Source organism: Aythya fuligula, chromosome 1 (assembly GCF_009819795.1).
Source record: "Aythya fuligula isolate bAytFul2 chromosome 1, bAytFul2.pri, whole genome shotgun sequence".
NCBI classification, from domain to species: Eukaryota; Metazoa; Chordata; class Aves; order Anseriformes; family Anatidae; genus Aythya; species Aythya fuligula.
The window spans coordinates 13,362,747-13,376,531 of NC_045559.1; the positions used below are offsets into that span (position 1 = coordinate 13,362,747).

General features: G+C 41.7%; 1 protein-coding gene across 1 annotated transcript in view; it reads right to left on the minus strand.

Moving 5' to 3' along the window:
- SLC26A5 (solute carrier family 26 member 5) overlaps window positions 1-13,785 on the minus strand; it is a 34,154-nt gene that overhangs the window by 17,253 nt on the left and 3,116 nt on the right. The window contains exons 3-4 of the mRNA XM_032205496.1: window positions 3,657-3,870; window positions 1,621-1,760 (exon numbers count right to left, since the gene is read on the minus strand). Coding sequence (XP_032061387.1) covers window positions 1,621-1,760; window positions 3,657-3,811 — 295 coding nt within the window. The 5' untranslated portion in view covers window positions 3,812-3,870. The remainder of the gene's footprint in view (window positions 1-1,620; window positions 1,761-3,656; window positions 3,871-13,785) is intronic.

Consider the following 13,785-nt stretch of genomic DNA (forward strand, 5'->3'; position numbering starts at 1 on the left):
GCTCTCAGTGCCAAGGAAAGGAAGAGATATTGACATGACAGGAGTTCACTGCTCAAACACCCTGGTAATTGTAGTTCCTTCTGGAATGATTCCCAGGCTTCTTTGACCTCAAGCTTGCTATAATTACATCCATTCCAGAAAAATAAAAGTTCGGCTTATGTCTTTTCAGAAAGGGAAGGATTAGAAACAGTTCAAGGGTATGTCTGTAATCACCGGAGGGAAGAATAATGTTTAATTTAAAACAAAGTCACAAAATTAAGTATAAAGTTCACTCCTAACCACTTTGAGTGCCCTTATCTGGCCATCATGTAAACTGTGTCTTGGTATACAACTGGTGATGTTTGTGCCCAGTGCGCCGCAGATTTATCTAACAGTTAACCACATAACTTACCAGTTTAAGATAAGTTAAATTGATGTTAATGTTTGTGTAAGGAAAAAAATATTCTTAATTATAAAAGAATTATAAATCTGGGAAGCTGCAGAAATAAAAAGGTCAATTGCACTGTTAGAATACTCCATTCCTTTAATGGGTCACCCCCTATCAAAACCTAGGTTTCTCAGATTTATAGATTCATTCTTCAGGCCTGATTCAGCCTCAAAAGCAGTGAATGAGGTGGAAATATGAAATAAACCAAAACACAAGTAAACTTATGTACATGTAATTACCCTCAGCACGAGGATCCCAGTGGGACTGGGCTCTGTACAAAACCAAGGATTCTTTCCAATCCAAGACCTCCTGGGGAAATCTACTGGGACTGCAGCAGTTGTCATGAAGCTGCCATTCCCAGAGAAATGCTGGCACCCCATAACAGCACTGCTATAAAAATGCTGTCACTTTTCAATGCTGTAACAGTTCTGAAATTGCTGACAGTAAAATGTCAGGCTAAATAAAAGGCTTCACTCCATTCACCAAGAACTGAACAGAGCAGTGAAAACACATTTTCTCTTCATCTTCTAGAGAGTCTGATGCTGCTTCAGAGCCTGGCTCCGTGGGGTGTAAAGCTTCCAACTAAATTCATAAGAATTCCACAGGTTTGCACTGTTGTTACACAAGCTACTCTTGATTTATTTCCACCATGCAAATAGTTGCCCACCACTATGTTACAGCTTAAATCTGTGGCTTCTATCCTTAAAATAAAAAGAGGGATCAGTCTCTGGTTTCTTGAGCATTCTTCTGACTGATTTCAGTTTGGTTCCTCTGCAATAGTTGCTCCCCTGAGGAGCATCCTGCCAGAACTACTGCTGAAATACGAGGTCTGTTATCTCTATTAGACACTGCTTCCCTCTGCAGGGAATTTGCAACAATTTTCCCAATGAGATCAGAAGATAATTAGGAGCACTAAGCAAACATGCATTTAAACTGAAAAGTTGTTCTGTCATTAAGAACGGTGGGTATCAATCTTAAAGGTAAGCTTCTTTCAGAGAGTTCACTGCGTATCACTGACTTTAAATTTGAGGGAATGCTCATTATGGGCTAGTCTGCAGAATGCTGTACTGGCCTCCACAAACACCTGAAAGGCCCATACTATTTTCATGAACACGTGTTCAGGAAGCCAACTACTACCATAAAAATATATGCAGAAAATCAAAGATGATGAATAAATCCAGAGAGATACCCACCTTGAGGAAGCTGCATAACTCCAGTGCTTATACCTGAGATAATGTCTCCTAATAAGTATTCCTTCACTGGGTAACTGGGAAGCCATTTTAAAATTGGTAAGAAACTGTAAAGGTGAGACTTGGCTTTCTTAGAAGAACAACTAAAAAAGACAAAGCAGAAAGAAAAAGTTAGGCACTAGTAGGTAAAAAAAAAAAAAAAAAAAAAAAAAAGTGTTTCATCCCTATGCAGGACAACAGCTCTGTGAAATGCAGACTCAGATCCCTGATTACAGTGGCTTCTGCACAAAGGTTAAGCACAAACAACTATGACTCCAATTAGGTCAGTCCTTTATCACGTTGGCTGCTGCTCTGGAGAAGAGAATCACAGAACCTTATGGCCCTGGAGAAGAGAACCACAGTCTTGTGAGGCTGAACTTCAGAGGGAAGTTCCACTTCAAGTCCATGCGCAACTGGACAGTCACCCAGTACTTGTGGCTGAGATGATTTCTCTAGTAACAATCCCAAGGATAACTTCCTTTCAGACAGTGTTTTTCCCTCATATGTCTCAAAATACTTTACTGTGCTTCTTCCTATTTTTATTTACTGCCTCCATGCTTTATGCATTTTATTTATAACTTTTGACATTTTAACACTTTTTTTTTTTTTTACTACTATTTTACTAATGCTTTTTACTGTCACATACTGACAGGCTAATTTTAAAGCTATTTGAGAACATAACCCTCCTTTACCCTGGAAAAAAAGGCACTGAAGTCAGCAACACTGCTCCCTGTGTCTTTTAGCAGAGTTATTAACCTTTTGAAACCCTGACTCATGACAAATGAACAGGGCCAAGAAATACATATCTCTGTTCAGCACTGTCATGCATCATGCATTGATTTCACTGTGGTAAGAAAGTTTAACCTTGGGCAAAAACATAACACTGGGAGTATACAAATGCTTCTCTGAGTAGGGGAACTGCAAGAGAACCGCAGAGATTCGTTAATATTTCCAAATACTCATGGAACTAAATGACGTAGTGAAGAAGCTTACTGCTACAAGTGAGAGAGGAACTGGTCACCCTCACTTTATGTTTCAACAGACTGAATTGCAGGAAGTCACAGCTCAGGAGGATTTTGTTCCATGTATTTTTAATTTGGGACAGATACGTTCTTTTGAGGTGGAATTAGATGCCATGACCATTAGAATGGTCATTCCATTAACCAAAGCAAATCTCTTAATGTCAAACCATGGGAACAGGAATATTCAACAGACACATAGGCAGAAATCATTTGTTGTCTTGCAGAACAAGGTTCTGGCAAACAACTGTGTGAACTCTGCAAATGAAGCTCTGGTAAGTATAAAGCCAATGAAAAATAACCAGAAGAAGTTTCTCTCCATTCTGCTCTGGCACTACAGAGCAAGAGTTTCACAGTTAAAGACATTTTGTGTCTAACCAGATGATACTTAAGTTCCAAGGCAGTTAGTTAAAAGCTACGGAGTACCTCTATTAAGTCCTTATTAGGCTAATAATAAGGACTTCTACACAGCTGTCATGCACTTCCTTTCTTCTTCTGTGAAATGCTCATGTGAAGCACAAATTTCATAGAATTATAGAATCAGAGAATGGCCTGGGTTGAAAAGGACCTTAAAGAACATCTAGTTTCAACCCCCCGGCTCTGGGCAGGGTTGCCAACCATTACAGCAGGCTTAATTTGGCCATAAGAATTTCCATGTAAAAAGGCCAGATATTTTCCTGGCTCTTATGAATTCACATATCACATGATTTGACTAATACTTTGCATTCCCATGCTGCATATTTTCCTTTTCAATTTAACGAAGGCATGAACTAATGAACTAATTTACCCAACCATTTTTAATTTAGTTACAGATTACCCTATAAAAACACATAACACAACTTCATCATGGTCTTGCTGAAAATCAAAGTAGGGTTTTTATCTCATAGGTTTCTTTGAAGAAACGTCCAGCTATGTACATGGATAAATTTAGAACCAGAATGGCTCTAACCAATAAAACAAACATAAGACACAAAACCCTACCGACAAGAGTGTGCAATCTTCTGCCTTAAAGTCTGAGGTGTTCTGTCCCGCCTGCGCAGCTGTCCTTGCAAGATCTCTTGGTTATATATTGGTCTCTCCACACAGTACTTCTGGGTTTGCTCAAGACATGCTCCGTGTTCCTGAGTGTGTTCCATAGCTGATCTCACTGAGCAGGAGCCAAGGAAGAAGAGCTCTACAGTATCCGCAGAACAACCTGGTGGTAGACAAAAAGAGTTTGGTTGCTGAACGTCAGTTTTTGAACCTCTTTTTTGACATTTCCTTTCAGAGTGTACTTTGACAAGCCAGGTATCAGATCTGTGAACGATGTCTAAAAGCACAGATTAGATGGTCTGTAACGGTAAGTAAATAAATTACACTCATGATCTTTACTGTATGCAAGCCATTATGTTTGTGCTTCTCTTAGGTAAAGAAAGCTTTTGCATTAATTACTTTGTAAATAATTGCAGAAACACAAAAATGGAAGGTTATATTCGTGCTTATCTGCTCATTCCCTCCTCAGTTTCTAAAGGAAACGCCAGCATTGAAGGGCGATTGCTTTATTGCTGAGTTACTTCCTGCTTACTCACAAACTGCCACATCCATCTCCAAAAGGCAGAACTCCAACTTTACCAATAAGAAAGCCACTTCTTTTTTTCCAGGTAACCAGTTGCTTCCTGCTGCATCTATTCACCTGCCTTCTCTTCCCTGTTTCTGAGGCTTCTTTTTCCAAACAGCAAGTGTCTCAAGGATGTACAATTGCCTACTTTAAAGAACTGTTATTTCAATGCATGTGCCACTTACTGCTGTTCTGTCTCACACCCACTAAACTGGGAGTCAGGAGATGTATATCATTTTAAAAGTAGTCAGAAAGCATCTATTGGTCTGTCTGACTCACTGCCAAAAACACCCTACCATGTCCAGTTGATGCTCTGTTAAATAGTTTGCCCTGTGATGGCTGCTTGTACAAATGGAGGGCAAGAAACATAACTCTGAATCCTAATTATACAAAATCTGAACTCTGAGCTATAATTCAGAGCTCTCCAGGACCTGTCTTCTCTCCAGGGCCGTATCTCTGATCGTTTGTTGCCCCATATTTATAGAAGCAAAATGACAGGACCACTACATCATTAAGTAGAAATGCTGGCTAGCACTACCTTTGATGACAGAAAGTGAGTGCACAGGACTACAGTGAAGCTTACCACAAATTTTCCAAATTGTCTTTAAAAGTAAAGGGCAGATTTCAGTTAAATCCCTGTAACCCAGAAGCCGAGAAGGGAAAGCAGTGATCACTGTGGGTACTGCGATGAATTACAACACTGTAAGACTCAGTTTCTACAGCACACCTTGCTCTTTTCTGGGGGTTTTGTAGTTCTGGGTAGAGAAAAACTGTAGAGAACTCATCTGTGCCCTAAGACACCACTTTCCTTTCCTACTTACTTCATCCCCTCTCTTGATTCTTGCTGGGAAGAGTCTGACTCAGACTGACACAGTGTTTTTTTCAGGGGAAAAGCAGGAAGTAAGTATACTCTGAGATGTTTTTGCCGTGCTGGGAATTAATTAATAAGGAGAAAATACATGCGTTTTAATCTGAATCTTGCCATAATTATTCTCATCTGGATAAAGATGTTACTTTCAGCTTCATCTCTTGAAATAGTGGGAAATGGCCAAAATTCTTCGGGCTCAAGTCCAGTGAGGCACTTAAGCATGTGTTTGCCTTGAACCAAGAGTTATCTTGGAGGTGTTTAGTTTTTTTTACTGTACATCAATACTTTCCCAGAAGGGGGTTACCACACAGAAATTAAACAAGTAACCACCTAAACACTCAGACAGAGCTAACCATGATTGGTCCAACACTCTGATTCAGCAAATACAGGCTGCCCGGCAGCAAAATATCAATATTGCTCCCTAAGCCTTCAGTCTGACAAAGGTGCTGGAATTTTCCACCCAGGGCTCCCTGTTCTTTGACTTCTAGAAGAGAGCTTAGCATCTCTTCAGTTCTCGTTAATTTGTAAGCAAGATTTTCCATAGACAGTCACAAAAGGATATTTTTACCGAAACTGTAACTCTTCTTTATACCACATTCAAGATTCACTTCAGATATTATAGATGACATAAGCTATCTAAAACAGTAGCACATCAAAGGCGTTATCAGAACTTGTGAGCTTTGTACTAATTAAATGAATTTTAAGCTTCTTTTCCATCTTTCCAGAGTTTCAAGTTACTAAGAAGCCTGCATGACACTTTGTGAATTATTTTCTCATGTTATTGATTAGCAGATTGTAACTCTCAACACTACTAGATTACATTTTTCCCCTCTCTGTAGATTTTGATCTGGTCAACATTGGAACAGAATCATCCTACCCGCAACTCTGCAACTCCCCTCTGACTAGTCCTGCCTCTTTTTTTTTTTTCCCCCCTCTCACCCCCATATTATTATATGTATCCCATTTCATAGTGCAAGCAACACCTTCCATACTAGGATGTATGTTTGGCTGCTAAAATCTGTAGCACTTCCTTTCTTCATCAAAGCCTACCTACCCACAAATACCACTTCCCACTTCACATCTTGCTCTGTTCCAGACAGGAAGATACACATGAATCCTAATGTAACTGAAATTTTAACCACTCTAACGCTTGCTGGAAGGGCAACCCAGCAGACCACAGGCATTTCAGAAGCTTTCTGCGATGCAGGATGTAGCTGGATGTAGCTTCCTGACACAGGTGATGGAGAAGTTGACGAGGGGATGTGCTGATACTTACAAAAAAGGAAGAATTGGTCAGGAACACGAAGCTCAGGGGAAGCCTTGGCTGCAGGCACCATGAGATGGAGGAGTTCAGAATCGTGACAAACCAGACACACAGTCCTAGACCTCTGCACACCCACAGAGAGAAAAAGAGTCCTGGAGGACTGGAAAATTTTCAAGGATCACTTTCTCCTAACTCAAGAACTTTCTATCCCAATGAACAGGAATTCAAGCAAGAGTGGAAAGAAGGCCTGTGTAGATGAATGAGGAGCTCCTGACAGAATTTGTAGGCGAAAAGTAAGCATATGAAATGTGGCAACGAGGACAGATGACCCAGGAAGAATATAGAGGCACTGTTCAAGCATTCAGGGAAAGCCAAATTCTGCCTTGAGTTCAATCTGGAGGCAATGAATGGGAACAAAAAGGGCTTCTACAGATATATAAGCAGCTAGAGGAAGACTACAGAAAATGTGGGCACTGTATAGAAAAAGACATAGGATCTGGTGACAAAGGACATGGAGAAAGATTAGCTGTGTCTCACTCTTTATTGGTAAGATCATCTTCAGCAATCCCAGCCCAAGACCAGTGGGAACATTTGGAGCAAGGAAAACTTACACCCAGTGAAAAGGATCAGGTACAGGAACATTTACACAGATGGGACATACAGAAGAGTTTAAAGACAAGTTTAAAAACAATCTCAAACTGAAAAGAGTGGCTGACACACCAGACAGCTTCATTGCCATTCAGAAGGACCTTGATGGGCTGGAGAAATGGGCAGACAGGAACCCTGTGAAGTTCAACAAAGGGCAGCGCAAAGTCTAGGAGAAACGGCCGCATGCACCAGTAAATGCAGGGGATTTAATATTTAGTCATCTAGAAAGCACATAAAGAACTGGGGCTACTGGTGGACACAAATTCAAACATAAAGCAGCAACGTGTCCTCCTGGCTAGCAGCACCCTAGGCTGAATTACACAGTGTCACCAGCAGCCTGCGAGAGGCAGTTCTTCCCTTGGCTCAGTACTAGTGAGATATGTCTAGAGAGCTGGGTCCAGAGTGCTGAACACTCATTTATAAACTGAGAAGCAATTTTAATCTGTCTTAAATAGAAAACCCACCCAAAGAGATCAGAACAAACCAGAACTACAACCACATGCAAAAGGCACATAAGTAGGGATAACAAACAATATTAGCCCAGAGGCTTGGTTTTCACTGAGTTGTTCCAATAAGACAAGATTATAATATCAAAACCTTTCTAGCCAAGGTGTGAAAAGCATGCACCCCTTCTTCCTGCTCCAGAAAAGCCAGCAATACAAAACAATCCCCTGCTAACTCCAAACAACTGAGGTCCTAATCAGGTCACATATCTTCCATGTTCAAGTTTGCTCAGCTTCAAATAGATTGGTTAATATTTGGAGAAGCCAGGCAAGTTTGTAGTGTAAATCTAGCTATGAATAGAACTTCAGATCTTCATTTCCTTCCTCGTTTCTAGGTACGTGTCAACACTGCTCCAGATACTACCAGCATGTTCAGAACAACACATCTCCAGTCCTTCCCAGGGCTTCTGTTTGCCACAGTAAAATAAATGATCCAGATGTAATTGACTAGCTGAACTGCACTCAGCTCTGAATCAGCTACCCAGATGACAGCAAGTGTTAGTCTGAAATACTGCCGGGGTCATAACCTAGGTTTCACCATCCCCTAGTCCAGAAGTTTAACTGTAGATTGAGCATTTCTGATTTGGCTTGAACTAGGGAGTTGTGCTGCACTGAATCATGAGAACAGCCTAACATGAAAGTTAACCGGAGGCAGGACAGTGCAGGATAGGATCTTGTGTTTAGCTACGGTTCATGGTGGATACCAGAAGACAAATGTGACAAATACAACAAATAATGGCAAATAACATCTCATTAAAAGGGATTGTAAATCCACACAACAGCTACAGCTTAACAGCCCTAAATAACCATATTCTCTGATGACTACTTTGAATACCAAGCTGTGGACAACATAAAAAAGATAAGTCTTTAATACCATCCACTATTTTTTCCCTCTTTTTTTTTTTCTCCAAAAGTGGACACAAAACAAGATGTATGGATTGTGTTTACAACAGACAATACACATTGTCCACAGAGAAGCTGCAGAGAGAGAGAGAGTAGCATTTCGTGATTGGTTTCAGTGTCTCTCCAAGTGGTTCCTGGCTACCAATATGACAGTTTGCCAATAGGTATTGAGGATTTGGAAATTCAGCCTTGTCCTTCACTCCCAACACGCTCAAGGAAGAGCAAAAATAGCTACTGTCATTCCCACAAGGACACAGCTTAATGCTATGATTTCTGAAACTCCCAGACCTTCAACAAGGGAAGAGAAAGCAGATCTTTGGGTGTTTGTGAGGCCCAATTAACAGTGGAATACTACTCTCGGACAACCTTTGAACTTCACAGCAAGGAGAAAATTAATACTCTATTAAGAAACACTGCCATTAATCTTATCAGCCAGATGAAACTTGAGCTAAAGTACTTAAAAGGTGCATGTAAAAGACTTAAGAGTTGCCAATTCTTTATCTGAGTGATAAAGACCTGTTCTTGTCTTTACTGCTACTATCAAACTGCAGGTGTTAAAGAAAAAAAAAAAGTGAAGCAAACATCACTTTATAACACCATCATTAGTAATTAAGCACTTTCTCTTCCCAATCTTAGATGATAAAGCAGGGTTGTCAAGCCATCTATGCTGATTTGGAGACATGAAGAATAATGACCTGCCTGTTTTGAAAGAGCAGAAAGCCTTCCTTCTGGCAGCTAAGCACAGAGTTGCTTTGGCAAAGTGTGGGCGGAAAGTACTAATACAGCATTGTGCTAGAGGAATGCATCTGTGCTGGGGAACTCCGAGTTTGATCACGAACTGCAAAGTCTAATGAATATTTAAGTACCTTTAAGTTTACAAATAGTAGTGGAGTGCCATCAGCTGAAAGGCTGGTGGAAACATACACTCACACTACATAAAATATGTTCCACCAAACATACACTGAGAAACAGAGCTATTACAAGGTCTGCTCCTAGTGTCTGAAGAGGCTAGGCACAAAACTGAGGCAATTTTAAGAACCACAACTTCTCACATTTAGTACTTCTCACAACGCAGATGTAAAATGATTGGGTGGGGTCATGAGGAATGAACTCTTTCCATGGACTTATCATGGACTTTCCATGCTTATCATCCTTCTTTCTCCTTCGCTACTTCCACTAAGTCCACTAGTGAATAGATGGCTTATAACTGTAGCCCTCTTATAAAGCTTCACACATTAAGAAACAACTTGTGAACTGAATAGAATTTTCATTGCGTAGGTTGTAAGGTAAAAAATGCACTCTGGAACTTTCTGGTGAAACATTAAAAAAAAAATCAGGATTGTGAATCCCCATTCAGCCTTTAGACAGACAAAATTTCCACTCTACTCCACATAAAAAGTCAAGATGGATACATAAGCTGTGCCAGGCACGTGATAAAAGCTCCTCAGAGACACACAGGAAGGAGTGGGAGCCCTAATAACCCCATTACGCTACTCCCAGGTCCACAGCAGGAGCCATCAGCCCATCTCCACACACTCAGAGCAGCAGAAGGGGACCAGCGATGGGGCCAGGGGCATTGCAGCCAGCTCTGGGTGTGGGAGCACCTGCGTATCTCTAGGGGCAAGAGCACGGAGGGCAGGCAGCTATCAGGAGCTGGAAAGTCCAGGCCAGCCATGTGTGTGCATGTGCAGCAACTGGGGGGGACTTTGGGGTCCAGCTGCCAGCAAGTGGAGACACCGGGATGCAGGAGCTAGTTACTGGACCCTGTGTGTCTGAGCCCAGCTGCCAGAGGGATCCACCTCCTACATACATATGTGTAAGTCTTCATGCATGTTCTTGCTGTGGATCTCCGTGCCAGAAAGGCAGAAGGATGAGAACATGTTGGTGCTGTCTAATCTGTGTGGCTGGCCAAATATATACAGAAATATGCAGTGTACGTTTGCTCTGTGTACCTGCTGGGAACACATCTTGAGCCTTGCTACTGGTTGGATCTGGGGATGTGGAGCAGCAGCAGCCTCACCTTCCTCAGGCTGATTGAGCATGACATTTCCTCTATCGAACTGCTCATTTAGCCGCTGAAAAGAGCATAACAACACATGAAGCACAGAGATCCTTGTTTCAGGACATGGTAACAAATCAGACCTTTAGAAAAATTACGTAACTTACCCCTTAGGCATAAGGGATATTTCATACTTCATGGTCCTTGACAAAAAAAACACTTCAGCTTCTAATGATTTATTCCATGGACTAATGAATTTATTAGAGTATCTAATGTTCTCTCTTATCAAATAGCAATCTTTTGTTTGTTTTCAACAAGATAATGTTTTGGTAACCTGTTACACTGATTGAGCTGTTTAATCAGTTTCACATAAGACAAACACCTGAAGCACTTTGAGCAGCAAACACCAGTCTCCCTGCCAGTCAGATGCAGATAAGAGATGGCTTCTGTTTCCAGTGCAGACACTTTGATGTCCATGAGAACCCACAGAAATATGATCATCCTTATTTGTACTTCTTGTGGCTTTGCTGTCCTTGCAAAGGTCATGAATGGCCTGAATCTGCCATACCCACCCCCCTCAGAATATTGTCTGATCTCCAGAAGCAGTAGCTAGAGACAGTGGAATCAGATAAGTTAATCAGAACGGTATTGTGGCCAATGACTGCTGTGTTGCATTTAAGCCAACTGATAAGGATGCACAGCCCTTCATGGAGCTCAGGGCCAGGTAATCATTAGCTAGGTTCATTTCCTCAGGGGAAATTCACAGCCAAAAACTTTATTAGAGCAGTCTTCATTCTAGCCATCAGAATGATCAGAGGAGAGAACAAGAATCACGATCAAGCACACACACCAAGCTAACCCAGAATCACTTCGATGGTCCATGTAACAGTAGTGCACTAATGACCTCCAGCTGAACGTTAGAAGTGTTCATGGCACCCTTTATCCATCTTTTCCCAGCAAAGTGGAACAAGCAGCCAGCAAACAAGTGTCTGACTGTGCAGGAGGGGTTACATGGTACACCACCTTCAATGGAGAAGCCACCTACTGAGCCCTCCCAGTCTGCATCACAGACTGCTTCCTCAGCCCTGTTTACACACACCACCAGCCTCTCAACTGGCTGCATCAGGCTAAAAATACACACAAAAAAAGGCAGAAGGTTGTTATTTATAACCAGATTAATTTCAGTGATCGTATTTATAGTGCGAACCTCTGAAACCATAGGGAAGCTGAAGGATACCGAGCCACAGAACGTTAACAGGAAGAAATGACTGGGGTGGGAGGAGGGAAGAGGGGATTTAGAACAGGATTATAAATTTATATCCCAGTTTTGCTGCTGAAAACAAGGCATCAAGTAACTACTTTACTTAACTAATGAGAGGTTTTAAAGTCTCTCTAAGGATCATCTAGGTAACCTCTTAATTGTTTCAGAAAGGATTTGCCCCTTTGCAGGACAGGGTACAACGATTATCACACCTGAAGAAATTCCTGAAGGATTCTTGTTTCTGAAAAAGCCAACAAAGAGCTTCATGTAGGGCAGGTATTCTCTGAGGAAGCAGTAATAACTCTTTAATCAAGCTGCAGATCTTTTCTTGCTAGTTTTGAGAGAGAAGTTCAACTTCTCTACCCATGTGAGGATCTGTGTTTAGAAGAAACAGCTCTTTGACAGTTACTTTATAGCAAACATTTTCTGGTTATGTCTTTTGTACAACAGGTATCAAATTAAATCCTAGAAAAGCAGTGAGTAGGACCTGACCTGTGACATACCCTGCCCGTGTTTATGCAACTGCTGCTTGGCTAAGATTAGGTTATCCAGGCGATAGCGTCTTCCTGTCTCCTATGTACTTAAGGGTGTTGCCTCACGCTCTGAAGGTGATTGCCAGCCAGTGGAAATGACTTTCTTCGACATCTTGACGCCAAGGTTATGCAGGAAGGCCACAAGCGTGCGGTGGCCAGTACTGCTTTTCCATGAAATATTTAAAATTCACAGTAAGCGACATGAACCTGTACAGAAGCTTCTCAGGTTAAACACCAACCCGCTCCTTTATTTGTGCTCACTGTATGCCTTCGCTTTTCTTCTGTGGCTGATAAGATAAATCCCAGAAAGAGAAGTGTGTCCAGCACTCCTTGGGAGCTTAAATGCCAGCTGCCACTCAGTAAGTGTGCCAAAGGGAGTAGTTACATGATGCACTTCCCTCAGCGGAGGAGCCACCTAATGAGTCCTCCCCCTCTACATCACAGTCTACTTCCTCAACCCCACGGTGACAGCTCTGTGCCTGCTCTTTGCTACACAAGCTAAAACCACAAGCTAAAAGCTCATCTTTACCCAGCTAAAGAAACAGCTCCACAATCCCAGCAGTGCAATTACCAAGGACAACATCCCGAAATTGCTTTGGACTGGCTCCAGTTATTGGTTTGCACTGAACACTTTCCTATGTTGAAGGTTTACAGTAAAGAGTACAGGACTGATGAAACAGCCTGCCACGCTCATGCCCTCACAGTTGTACTTTAACTCGACAAGGCCACTGAAGCACCAGATTTTCAGCTGTGTTGGTGAGGTCTTCGTAAATCGGTGCCATTTATTTGGTAGAACTGAAGATAAGTATGTTCTGAGGAGAGCTTTAAGGGAGTAGTGGTGCCCATCACTCAAGCAAGCAGCAAAGCTAGGAGACCACCTACCAAAACCTCATCTATACCAGATTCATACAGATATAAGTAAAGCTTACTTTAAATGGGACTGTAGGGACAAAGAAGAGTTCTCCAACTGACCCCTAGCACAAACAGGTTCTTCCAACAGCAAACACAAACAGGGTGAAATCACCAAAGAATTGAAAGAGCAACAAGGCTGCCTGGGCTGATGATCATCAAATGAAATGAAAAATTCTTCTGAGTTATTTTTCTGCTCTGACCACTTCTTGCAAGAACCTCCTTTCCTCAGAAATGCACATACAAAAGGCTCAGGTCAGCTGTGTGGCCACAAGTACAGCAGGATCTGCAGCACTGCAATGCCATATTGGAAAAGATCATGAGCATCAATTTTAAACAAGAAACTGGAAAAGAAAACACAGAAACACACTACAGAACCGAAAGCAACCGGACAAGATGTACAGTGCAGAATTCCAAGCTGAACTTTGAAATGGACCAGAGGCAGAAGATAAAGAAATATTAAAACTGAAAGAAATGAGGAGGGCTTATAAAACAGCGTTGTAGTCAAAACCGTGTAGTAGGCACTGTTCTAGTAAATGGGCGAGGCAGGGTTAAACCCCAATGTGCTGAAGGGGTAACTGAACTCAGGTTTTCCTTTCTCTGGAAAAGGACTTCAACCACGCTG